Here is a 13,187-nt window from a genome sequence, read left to right as displayed (position 1 = left end):
GCTTTAGCCTTAAGGTATCTCTATATTTGACGGAATGGATATTGAGCATGTAAAGTATGCTTCTGTCTTTTAGGGTGTTAAACGCTTTGATGCCAGGGAACGAGTAATTACTGCGCTGATGGAGAGGAATCTTTTCAGAGGAAAGAAGGATCATCCCATGTCATTACCAATCTGCAGGTAAACCACTGTAAATTAGACCCAAAACCAGTAAATTCTTCCCAATTTTCTCACCTCTGAGATAATTACAGGCTGCTGAATTATCATCTGTCTATATTTCACCACATTTTTGTGTACTTAGGCAGACCATTCCTTTAAAACATTTTTTGGCAGCTTTTATTATTATTATTTGACTAAAAAAATACCAGTAGTCTTTGACCTTATGTCCTGTCTTGATTTTATTCCTCCCACATAGCCGCTCTGGAGATGTCATTGAACCACTGCTGAAGAAACAGTGGTTTGTACGCTGTCAGGAAATGGGCAAAAAAGCAATTCAAGTGCGTGAGTGTGTTTTAAATGTGTGGTTGCATTAGATATAAACTGTGTTGATACGCTAAACCACTACTACCATTTAAAAGTTTAGGGTTAAGGTTGCATGATGCATTACATTTATCAAAAGTGACTGTGAAGTCATTTATAATGTAACAATAGATAATTATTTGTTTCAAACAAATGCTGTTCTTTTTAACATCAGAGAATCATCAAAAGATTCATCAAAGAATCCTGAAAAAAATGAATCATGGTTTCCACAAAAATATTAAGCAGCATAACTGTTTTCAGCATTGATTATAATTAGAAATGTTTCTTGAGAAGCATTTTAAAATATAGTAAAGCAGAAAATGGATGTAAAATATTTCACAATATTACTGTTTTGACTATTTTTGATCAGATAAATGCAGCCTTGGTGAGCATAAGAGACTTATTTCGAAAACATTGAAAATATTACCTTCACCTAATCGAACAGTCATGCACATTTACAATTAAAATTTCATAATCCTGGTTTCGTTTACATGGCCTTGAATTGACATGCTTGTGGTTTAATTACTGTCCCTGTTAAAGGGTTAGTTCACCCAAAAATGAAAATTCTGTCAGTAATTACTCACCCTCATGTTTTTCCAACCCCGTAAGACTTTCGTTCATCTTCGGAAGACAAATTAAGATATTTTTGATGAAATCTGGGAGCTGGATCACTCCTCCTGCAGGCTTATGGGCACCTTAACTTGCTGGCCCAGAAAATGTATTAAAGACATCGTTAATATAATCCAAGTGACTCCGGTGGCTCAATCTTAAGTTTATAAAGCGACGAGAATACTTTTTGTGCACAAAAACAAACAAAAATAACGACTTTATTCCACTTTTCATTTCCTTCTCTCTGGACCTCGAGTCTTTTTACGTAGTGTTTAAGCGTAGCGCGTCTGTGTTGCACATCACCACGTATCACACATGACCAGAGTCACGTATAAACTTAAGATTGAGACACTGGAGTCACTTAGACTATATTAACAATGTCTTTAATACATTTTCTGGGCCAGCAAGTTAAGGTGTCCATAAGCCTGCAGGAGGAGTGATCCAGCTCTCAGATTTCATCAAAAATATCTTAATTTGTGTTCCGAAGATGAACGAAAGTCTTACGGGGTTGGAACAACATGAGGGTGAGTAATTACTGACAGAATTTTCATTTTTGGGTGAACTAACCCTTTAATAGTCCCTCGAGCAATAGCAAATGCGTACATATTCCAAAAACATATTCCTGTTACTGGTCAATGTTGGTGTTCAAACCTTTAATTTGCCACTGAAATTCACAAATTTCAACTTTTTAGGCAGTGGAAGAAGGGGATCTACAGATAACTCCTCACTTTTATTCAAAAATGTGGAAGAGCTGGCTGTCCAACATCAGGTTAGCCTAATTATATCCACACTACATAGATCTTTTTAAAACTGACTATTTTGTAGGTTGTCTGAATGTCTATTTGACTAGTCAGTGAGTCTTAAGGAGGCACTGTATAATTAGGCTGGTTTAGGGTCATGTCCATATGAACAGTTATACTCTTCTTGTAATATTCTTTCAATTACATGCTTGAATAAGATTTTTTATAACTTAATTTATATCTCCACCTTGCAGTGATTGGTGTATTTCCAGACAGCTTTGGTGGGGTCATCAGATTCCAGCATATCGAGTGACTCTGCAAAACTCAAAGGACACAGAAGAGGTGGGGGGCTATCATAAAATCTGCATCTATAGCCCAAAGATGACCTTTAATGTACTTGCTCCACCATAATGTGTCCATGATTAGGCATGATCGTATTGTGTGAGGTTTTGACGAAAGCTTTGACGGTTGTTGACTGTCTCGAGCAGGAGCAGTGGGTTTGGGGCAGGAGTGCAGCAGAGGCTCGACATCGCGCGGCTGTGAAGTTTGGGGTGAATCCTGATGCCATCACACTCACACAGGGTGACTATCATAGAGTTGACATGAATCACACTTCTGTTTTGATGATTACCACTCATAATTTAGACTACTTTTCAAAAGTTTGGGGTCTTTTAAGATTTTTTTTCTGTTTTTGAAAGAAGGCTCTTATGCTCACCAAGGCTGCATTTATTTAATAAAAAATTTTGAAATATTATTATTATTATTATTTAAAAATAACTGTTTTCTATTTTATTATGTTTCAAAATGTTATTTATTCTTGCTATAGAAAAGCAGATTTTTCAGCATCATTACACCAGTCTTCAGTGTCACATGATCCTTCAGAAATCGTTCTTATATGCTGATTTGGTGCTCAAGGATCATTTCTTCTTATTATCAATGTTGAAAACAGTTTTGCTGCTTAATATTTCTGTGGAAACCATGATGTTAAAAGCTTTTATTTGAGATTAAGATTATTAACATCATAAATGTCTTGCTGAATAAAAGTAATATTGTACTGACCCAAACTTTTGAATGTTAATGTATATTTTCAGTAATGGAAGAAATATTGCAGAACAGATATTAAGAAATGGCAACTCATTTGAGTTGTTGTTCCAAACCTGTATGATTTATGTTCTTCCGTGGAGCTAAAAAAAAGACATTTAGCAGAATATCCAAGCTGATCTTTTTCATAAAATAAGGTGAATGGTCACCAGGACTGTCAAGCCCCAAGTGACAAAAAGTACCTTAAAATTTGTTTATATGACTAATGCTTTATATAGTCCTCTGTCAGCTTTGTGTGAAAAGAAAACAAATGTAAATTATTTACTTTATTTTCAGACACAAGCTTTTAAATCTCGTTCGCACATATTAAAATGTCACATCAGGTTTGTCCTCAGTAATGTGGTTTTTGTATACAGCTGATCGTGACACCCCTTATTTGAATATGCATTTATTCAAATCACATGAATGAAATTTGAGCGTTTTTAGTCAACAAATTAAACTTTGATCACACAAATCTGTCATATGGCATCAGAAGACATGAAATATATTAATTTGGGCTACTCTTATGAAACATTATATTATACAATCAACTATTTTACAATTACTGCAAATGTGACTTTTAGAGTCAGAATTATTCGTTTTGTAAGGCTGATCTTAAAACTGATTACTTGCTCACAAATCAACCACGTGTTTGTTTCAGACCCAGATGTGCTGGATACTTGGTTCTCTTCTGGTCTCTTTCCATTTGCAATGCTTGGCTGGCCTGAGCAGGTTCATTTTATAGTCCATTTTTCTCTCACCGTCATGAAAAAACACCTATATTTTAATATGTGGAGATGAACATGCTTTGATCTGACTCTCTATTCTCAGACAGAGGATCTAAACCAATTCTACCCCAATTCCATTCTGGAAACAGGAAGTGACCTCATCTTTTTCTGGGTGGCGAGGATGGTGATGCTGGGCAGAGAGCTGACAGGCCAGCTGCCCTTTAAACAGGTTGTGTTGATGGCTTATTGCTGAGCTCATAACTCTAAATGTCATATCGTAAGGTTTGCAGGAATTGGAAATTTTATATTGCGATGTGCGTCATATACCAAAAGTATCCAAAATGTCACTGAGAAATGTTACCATCTATTTTGCCATCAAAATGTCTTAATATTTTATTGCAGCTCTGACTCTTTCATTGCTCTTTCTCTCACTTCTCCATCACTGTGTGAAACAGGTGCTCTTTCACTCTCTGGTGAGAGATAAATATGGGCGGAAGATGAGTAAATCTTTAGGAAATGTCATTGACCCTCTTGATGTCATCTTAGGGATTTCTTTGGAGGTATACACACATACTCACTCTCAGCCTGAAGGCCTATTTCAGCCACGTGCAAAACATAAATTATGTTGTATTGATGCATTTACTTTTGAAACTGGAAATTATGGGTGTTGCAAATCAAACGGCTTGTCTTCATTTTTAATGGGGACCTATTATGCCCTTTTTCAAAGTCTTGATTTTGTTTTTGGGGTCTATTAGAATAGGTTTTCAATGTTCAAAAACGACTCTCTTTGTCAGTAACGCTCTGTTTAGTCAAAGAGTATAGAAGCCCAAGAGGCGAAACTCAATAGAACGCTCCATAGCAACAGTTGCCCCCATGACGTGACGGCGCGGCCGCCATTATGGACTGAAAACTGAAGGAAAACACAGAAAAATAATGGGAGTCAATGGCACTGAAAAACTTAACATAACAAAAACTTAACATAACTTAATTTTTTCTGGCCGTCATATCTCAATATGAAAACAATTTAAAATACATTAATGAGGATGACCGACGTTAAATGACGTTAAATGACAGAAAATATACGTCTATGTGTTGGTTATGCATGGCCTAATTACCCTTAGGAAAATAGTATTTTGGGACAAAATATTACTATAGAAGTACTATAAGACTACTATAGAAATACTATAGCGGCTCTAGGATATTATAGAGGTATTACAGAACATAACATACTTCTGTGATTTTCTGTAATACCTCTATAATATTTTAAAGCTGCTACAGTATTTATATAGTAGTCTTATCGTACTTCTGTAGTATGTCCCAAATTACTATAGTATTCCTATAAGATTACTATAATATTTTGTCCCAAAATACTATAAGATTCCTATAGTACTTTTTAGTAAGGGTATGTCCCCACCGAATCGGCTTCATTAGCCTACCACTTACGGTTTGCAAAGATAAAATTATAAAATTACTGCAAAACTTTAATCTATCAATATTTATGTTCTATTATGCATTTTCCTAGTTATATGACTAACAGAAATTCATGAAATAATATAGGCTATAGGCAGACACACAGTAATAAGATATAAGTAATAAGATGTTTATTCAAATGTTGATTTTGAAATTAGTGAACATCACCATATATATGATTTGGAAAAATAAATAAATAAATAACATTATAAATGAACATTTCTAAAGACAGTTAATATTTTACATAGAATATCACAAAAATATTAACAACTTGTTTTTTCAACATCTTCAGTGAAAGTGCACACAGTGAACGTTTCAATGGGAAGAACAAAAACAATCTGTGAATGTCCTATTACAGGCGGAAAGGTACAAAAAAGATGTGCAATCTAGCAAGTGCACACATGAACTATAAACACCTATTAAAATGGATTTTGCTATTGACTGGCGCTAACGATTTCAGCAGCTTTCAGTCCATAATGGCGGACGTGCCTCCGCAGCGCCATCTACAGACTGTTACCCATAACACAACAGAGTTTTGCCTCTTCGGCTTCTATACTCTTTGGTTTAGTTCCTGTCTCTATGAAGCCCCTCCTTCGAAAAGCACAGTGTGCTCTGATTGGTCGGCTAGACCAGTGTGTTGTGATTAGTCAACCACTTCGCTCAATTTAAATGAAAACGGGAAATAATAGCTGATTCAAAATATTAATAAAAACTATAGTAGTATCTCATTAATACATACATAATTTGCTACTTGTTATTGCTAGTTAATTACAGGTTGTGTTAGTGGGAGGGGCTTTCTTATACTGGAGAGCATTTAACTGGATAAAAATGCCTGTGTGCGATGAGTCATAAATAAACTTGGTCCATATCTCTGGAAGGCAAATGTTAAATGATTATATCTGCAAAAAATTGATTTAGTCAGCTTTTACAGTAGGAGTGTGCTAATACATGGATGGCCTCGAAACTAATACTAGGGATGCACAATACAGCTGTACTAAAGATTGTTTTAGTTTATAAATATCGGATATTTAATTGTGTTTTCTCATTTTTACATTTTTATTTTTACATTTAATTTAACTTTGCCATCATTTAACACATTTGAGGTTAATCTTTAGAAACACAAATAATTTATCTGTTAAATCTTTTGCAAATCTCAGAATAAATATCCATTTTCATTCTTTATATGATAAAGTTGTGATTCCTAATTTCACTTGTAGCATTTAAATCCCAGTTTGATTTTAGTATTTTTTTTTTTCTTTAAAAAAGAATTAGACAAAATAGTATTTCATTTTAATATTAGCCATTTATTGGTAATTAGCCATAACATGAAAATAACTATTGGCTTATTCGGCCGGAATTTTAATATTAGTGGATCCCTAACTAAAAAGCATGGACTAAAAGCTATTTTAACAGAAAACTATTTTTACTGAGAATTTTATAAGTAATTGTCTTTATATTTTGTGAGAATAGACCAGTGTTGTAAATGTTAACTAAAACTATTTAAAATATTTTCATTAATCGAAATAAAGGTAATAATAATAACAAAATATAATTTAGATGAAAAGCGTAAACTAAAAAGTTTAGTTGCCTTGTCAACTAACTGAAAAGAAATGTTTAAGTTGCAATACTAAAATGACTTAAACTTAAGAATAAATGAAAAATAAATAAAAAATTTTATTATAAAAATGACAAAAACACAATAAAATGACTAAAACTCAGTTGAAAATAAAAAACTGAAAATGTAAAAAATAAAAGCTAATTCAAAACTAGCTTTTAGTGTATAAATAATATAATAATATCACTGGAATATATTTGGGAAAAAAATGTCTTGGCAGATTTTTCTTATACATTAGTGTAGTTTCATAGCATTACACTTGATTTAAAAACTTCTATGCCTGTATTTTTTTCTCCTTTCCCTTTTTAGTTCCTACAAACACTAAATTCTCAGTATATTAATAAAGATAATAATTCAAACGTATTAATAAATATAACAAGGCTTTGTACAGCTGGCAGTGAACAGCTATCAGTCAGATGTCTTCAATAGGCCTCAGGGCAGAACTGACTCCACTCATTTTGAAAGCACAGCCAATCCATTGTGAAATCTTAATATTTGAAACCGCTAATGTTCTAATCACCATTTATTCATGAGGACTTCATTTCCTCATCAGTCACATTCTGGTTTGATCTCTGTAGAGACTTCAAGAGAAAGTTAAAGAAGGAAACTTGGATCCGAGAGAAAGCGTTGTTGCCATGGAGGCTCAGGTCAGTGCGAGGCTCTCTCTATTCCAGTGATCCAGACGTTCCCAACTGAGCAGGTTCACCTCATTTCCTGTCCTTTCTACAGAAAAAAGATTTCCCTAAAGGGATTCCGGAGTGCGGGACAGATGCTTTGAGGTTTGCTCTCTGCTCTTATAAAGCCCAGGGTAAGTCGCCCTCATTACAGAGTCCTGTAATCAAACCTTACGATCAGAAATACCCAGAGTTCTTCGCTCCCTTCGCTGATGTTTTGTTCAAATCCTGTCTCAGGAGAGGACATCAGCCTGTCTGTGTCTCATGTGCTGAGCTGTAGACATTTCTGTAATAAGATGTGGCAGGCGGTGCGCTTCACCCTCGCCACGTTGCATGATGCAAGTTTACCGACATCATTAGCAGAGGTACGACTGCAAATATATATAACAGTAAAACAACCCGTCGAATCTCAGACGGATCCAGCTCACTGCAAAACACCAACATGATTTAATGATCTTCATCCTCCTGCTCTGAATTTAGGTTCTGACGAAGAAAACGCTTTATCTCATGCTGTATTTTGTCCTGAACCTCCTCTATGCTGTTTCACATTCTTTCTTCTGCTTTCATTCGGTTTAATGAGATTAAATCATAAAGGAAGAAGAACAGTGCCAGTGCTAAATGACTTGTAGGAGCAAATGGCAGAAAATCCATTTTAAGGATGAAGTGACAGATCTTCACTGAGATTATCAGTTGATAACTGTGTTTCCTCCACAGTGTGATTATGTCAGTTAGAAAATCTACTGGCAGCCTGTTATAGTGCACATTTTGCATTAAGGGAATTTTGAGAACATATTAAGTGAAATAATTGAGTATTTTTGCGAATTTTTTATTTGCTGTGATTTTTTTTTTTAATGCATATACTACCGTAGTAATCGATTGTCGAGTTCACACGCATAGGTTTAGTTACCTATGATCACGCGCGTGAACTCGACAATCGATTACTATGGACTCCGAACGAAAACAGGAAGAAAATACAGGTATGAGCACTGGCTGAAATGACATCATTTTTATTCATATCTTTCACATCTACTGCAGTCAGATTAACCTGCGTTCACCCCGAAGGAATCACTCACATTGGCTGTGCACTTGTAATGACACATCAAGGATGTTAAGAGGCTAAAAGCAGGTTTAAAACTTGCCCCATTGAAGTCAACAGGGTGCAAATTTTAAAAAGAGGATAACATGGTGTAGGCAACACCGATTTTTGTCGTTGTTCTCTGTAATGACAGCACTCCAAATTTACAAAAAAATTAGCTCAATGTTAAAATTGACCGGAGTTCTCCTTTAATACTTTTATTCGGCTAGGATGCATTAAATTGATCAAAAGTGACAATAAAGAGATTTATAATGTTACAAAAGATTTCAATTTCAAATTTCTGCTCTCTCTTAATCAAAAAATCCTGAAAAAAATGCATCATGGTATCCACAAAAATATTTTTTCAACATTGAAAATAATAAGAAATGTTACTTGAGCAGCAAATTAGCATATTAGACCGATTTCTGAAAGATCGTGTGACACTTAAGACTTTAACATCACAGGAATAAATGACATTTTCAAGTATAGTTGAATTTTCAAAAAAAATTCAGAGATTTCTTTCAAAAACATTTCAAAAAAATCTTACCAACCCCAAAATTTGGGGGCATTGAATAACTACTAATATTGATTTGAAATATTTTTCTCAATTTCAGACCTATCCTTTATCCAGCATGGACAGGTGGATATGTTCGCGTCTCTACAGCACAGTTCAGCAGTGTGAGCAGGGTTTCGAGAGCTTCGAGCTCCACACGGTCACGTCTGCACTGCACTCTTTCTGGCTCCACAGTCTGTGTGACGTCTATCTGGTGAGTATGATCTGCACTGCAGTGCTGTCATGTTCTGATGGTTCTTACAATCATTGATTGATGAGTTTCCTCCCTAAACTGGCTTTTTTGTTCTTCTCTGATTCCTTCAGGAAAGCATCAAGCCGGTGTTGAAAGGTGAAGGCTCTGATAGCGAGGAACAGAGAGTTCGAGAAAGGCAGGTGGCCACGTCTGTGTTGTATCACAGCGTGTCCGTCTCTCTCGCTCTCCTCTCGCCCTTCATGCCGTTCCTCACAGAGGAGATGTGGCAGAGACTCGTACCTTACGGTGACTCTGACGGGACCTCTACCAGCCTGTGTGTGCAGCCCTACCCAAAGACCTCACAGCTGGTGAGCCAGTCAGAAACACAAACACTACACCTGCTCCCTGACTGAGAACATGCAGTTCTCTTTTTGACACAAAACAACTCTTTTCAATCTCCCTCTTCACCATAGGAGCACTGGTACTTTCCCAAGGAGGAAGCAGACTTCTCTTTGGTACAGGAAGTTGTCAGAGTGGCGAGGTTACTGAGGGCCCAGTGCCAGATGACAAAGGAAAGACCTGACTGTGAGAAAATCTCAGGTTTTTTGACTCCACGCTAATGTTTTAGTTTTGGTAGCTGTGTTTGCAAAGGCAAGTATGACTACTGCAAAACTTTGAAGTAATATTTGAATATTATTTTATATACTCTTATAGCATTATTTAATATTTTGAATTATATTATATTATATTATATTATATTATATTATATTATATTATATTATATTATATTATATCAGGGTTATTATTGTTCACTAAAACTAAAACCATAAAAACATTTTGTTTCTTGAAATAAAATAAATGTTAACTTAAAATAATGTTAAAATAAACCTTAAACTTGTTTTATTTCAGCTAGTTGCCAAGAAAACATTTCTCATTTGATTTATTTTAACTTGATGTACTAAAATGAAAAACTGAAATAAATATTAGTAAAAGCTATAGACGTATAAAACTATATAACTAATTCAAACTTTTAATCAAATCTATAATAGTGTCTCAATGATACTAGCCTAAATTAACACTGTTTTGGTGTTGCCTTCAGAACTGCCTTAATTATTTGTGGCATTGATTCAACAAGGTTCTGGAAACATTCCTCAGAGATTTTGGTCAATATTGACATGACAGCATCACACAGTTGCTGCAGATTTGTCGGCTGCACATCCATGATGCGAATCTCCCGTTCCATTACATCCCAAATGTGCTCTATTGGATTGAGATCTTGTGACTGTGGAGGTCATTTGAGTATAATGAACTCATTTTCATGTTCAAGAAACCAGTTTGAGATCATTTGAGCTTTGTGACATGCGTTATCCTGCTGGAAGTAGCCATAAGAAGATGTACACTGTGGTCATAAAGGGATGGACATGGTCAGCAACAATACTCAGGTAGGCTGTGGTATTTAAATTATGCTCAATTGGTAAGAGGCCCAAAGTGTGCCAAGAAAATATCCAACACACCATTAAACCACCACCAGCAGCCTGAACAGTTGATACAAGGAGGGATGGATCCATGCTTTCATGTTGTTTATGCCATATTCTGATCCTACCATCTGAAAGACTCGTCAGACCAGGCAACCCAGTCTTCTATTGTCCAATTTTGGTGAGCCTGTGTAAATAGTAGCCTCAGTTTTTGGTGCCTGACACGCTGGTCTGAGTATTTCAGAAACTGTTGATCTACTGGGATTTTCACACACAACCAGCTCTAGGGTTTACAGAGAATGGTCTGAAAAGAGAAAATATCCAGTGAGTGGCAGTTCTGTGGGTGAAAATGCCTTGTTGATGCCAGAGGTCAGAGGAGAATGGCCAGACTGGGTTGAGCTGATAGAAAGGCAAGAGTAACTCAAATAACCACTCGCTATAACTGAGGTATGAAGAAAAGCTTCTCTGAACGCACAACACGTCGAACCTTGAAGCAGACGGGCTACAGCCGCAGAAGAACACTCTCCTGTCAGCTAAGAACAGGAAACCATGTTCATTCAAAGTCACTTAAATCACCTTTCTTCGCCATTCTGATGTTCAGTTTGAACTTCAGCAGATCGTCTTGACCAAGGGCGTAGATTTGGTTTGAACATTGGGGGGGTTGAAGTTTGGGTCTGCGTATTTTTCATGTGATCATGGTATAAATATTGGGGGGGTTGTAATGCATAGATTTAAATATTGGGGGGGTTATCTCCCCCCCAACCCCCCCCACAAATTACGCCCCTGGTCTTGACCATGTCTACATGCCTAAATGCATTCAGTTGCTGCCATGTGATTTGCTGTTTAGATATTTGCATTAGCATGCAATTGAACGAGTGTACCTAATATAGTGGCCGATTAGTGTATAGTTGATTAAATCTTTCATCATGTGATCTATAATAGTTGTGTCTTCTAGTGTGGGCAGTGTGTGGACCAGATCAGGCTGAGACTCTTCTCCACTTCAGATCTGCTATCTGCACGCTGGGCCGAATCTCAGCGCTTCATCTGCACTGTCCAGAGGGAGGTTTCGCTGACTCCCCTCCACCTAAGGCCAGTGCTGTAGGGGTGGTGGATCATTCCATCTGCTTGCATCTCAGTGTTCAGGTAATGCAGAGTAAGATTTTCCTTTCTAAAGTAAGGATGCTTCTATATATACACACTGCTGATGTCTCATTCTTTCTTTGTCAATGTAGAATGGTATTAATGCTGACAAACAGAGAGCTCTTCTCTCTCAGCGCAGAGAAAAGCTGGCCTCCAAACTCAAGCAAGCCCTCGCTCGGACATACGTGCCCAACTACACAGAAAAAGTACCTGATAAAGTCAGAAAAGAGACAGAGAATAAGGTGAGTACAGAGGATAATGGGAAGTTTTACTTCACAAAATCTGTACAGGCCATCTTACACAATGAAGCCTATAGGACCTTTTCTTTTTTGCATTGTGACATTATTTTGTCATTATAATGATGCAAACAATTATATTTTATTTTAATTGTAAAAGCATCATGCAATCATAATGTACATCATGCTAATATTTGTTGTATTAAATGTAATCTATTTTTTTTTGTATTAATCTAATGACATTTTGGAAGACTTCATTGGTAATTCCTTTCAATTCCAGAGGTTAAATATGACATGGATTTTCTTTGTAAGATTCATCCACCTCTACGTGAGAAAGATATTTTAAAACCAAATTTAAATAGCTAGTCGTCCAGATTTCTGTTACTTGAAATGCATGAGGTTTCCTTGCAAGCCTCATTGCACACTGTTTTCACACACTGTTGAAATTCCATTTTCAACAGAAAACATATTTCATTTTGTGTTATTAAAGTTCAATATGAGATTATGCACATGTATTTATGTGCTTTAAAATGTTTATGCATGCACTTCATGCTTCATTCTGTATATCCCATGAGAAATCTACATTCTTCTTGTCAATAGAATAATATAAACAGCTGAATAAGGAGCTTGCATGCATTTTTTTGTGTTCTAAAATAACCAGATCACAGCTATGGAGAAGGAGCTGAAGAACATTGAGGACCAACTTTTGGCTTTGGAAGAAATAAGGAAAGAAGTCTAATGGACACATTCAACCAAATACTAAAGCCATCCAATAACCAGATGGAAAGAATACTTTTTTTCTTTTTGTAAATCTGATAAAGATGCTTTGAAACAGACAATGAGTCACTGCTTTATTCAACAACAACAACAACAACAACAACAACAAAATGGCTGGTGCATATTTATTATGTCGGTTTCGATATAACATTAATGTAAAATAAATTATTTACCAAATAACACAATTTCTTTTGTGTACCTTTTTTTCATTGTATCAAATTCTGTTAAATACATAAGAAGACTCACAAAACAGGTTGTTCAAGATTAATTTCATTTTTTTTGTAAATAAACACCTATCTATCACCA

At 35.8% G+C, this 13,187-nt stretch overlaps 1 protein-coding gene across 1 annotated transcript in view; it reads left to right on the top strand.

Annotated features, from left to right (window-relative positions):
- Positions 1-13,187, top strand: part of vars2 (valyl-tRNA synthetase 2, mitochondrial) — a 24,596-nt gene extending 11,409 nt beyond the window's left edge. The window contains exons 14-30 of the mRNA XM_081376980.1: positions 74-177; positions 413-494; positions 1,818-1,894; positions 2,120-2,207; positions 2,354-2,447; positions 3,607-3,677; positions 3,777-3,902; positions 4,129-4,233; positions 7,337-7,405; positions 7,488-7,566; positions 7,670-7,797; positions 9,122-9,274; positions 9,385-9,621; positions 9,727-9,838; positions 11,684-11,871; positions 11,961-12,110; positions 12,766-13,187. Of these exons, the coding sequence (XP_081233106.1) occupies positions 74-177; positions 413-494; positions 1,818-1,894; positions 2,120-2,207; positions 2,354-2,447; positions 3,607-3,677; positions 3,777-3,902; positions 4,129-4,233; positions 7,337-7,405; positions 7,488-7,566; positions 7,670-7,797; positions 9,122-9,274; positions 9,385-9,621; positions 9,727-9,838; positions 11,684-11,871; positions 11,961-12,110; positions 12,766-12,843 (1,941 nt within the window). The 3' untranslated portion in view covers positions 12,844-13,187. The remainder of the gene's footprint in view (positions 1-73; positions 178-412; positions 495-1,817; positions 1,895-2,119; positions 2,208-2,353; positions 2,448-3,606; positions 3,678-3,776; positions 3,903-4,128; positions 4,234-7,336; positions 7,406-7,487; positions 7,567-7,669; positions 7,798-9,121; positions 9,275-9,384; positions 9,622-9,726; positions 9,839-11,683; positions 11,872-11,960; positions 12,111-12,765) is intronic.

This window comes from Scardinius erythrophthalmus, assembly GCF_964197995.2.
Source record: "Scardinius erythrophthalmus genome assembly, chromosome: 10".
Taxonomy (NCBI): domain Eukaryota; kingdom Metazoa; phylum Chordata; class Actinopteri; order Cypriniformes; family Leuciscidae; genus Scardinius; species Scardinius erythrophthalmus.
The sequence above is the reverse complement of the archived record's forward strand: the minus strand, read 5'-3'. Positions and strand labels throughout refer to the sequence as shown.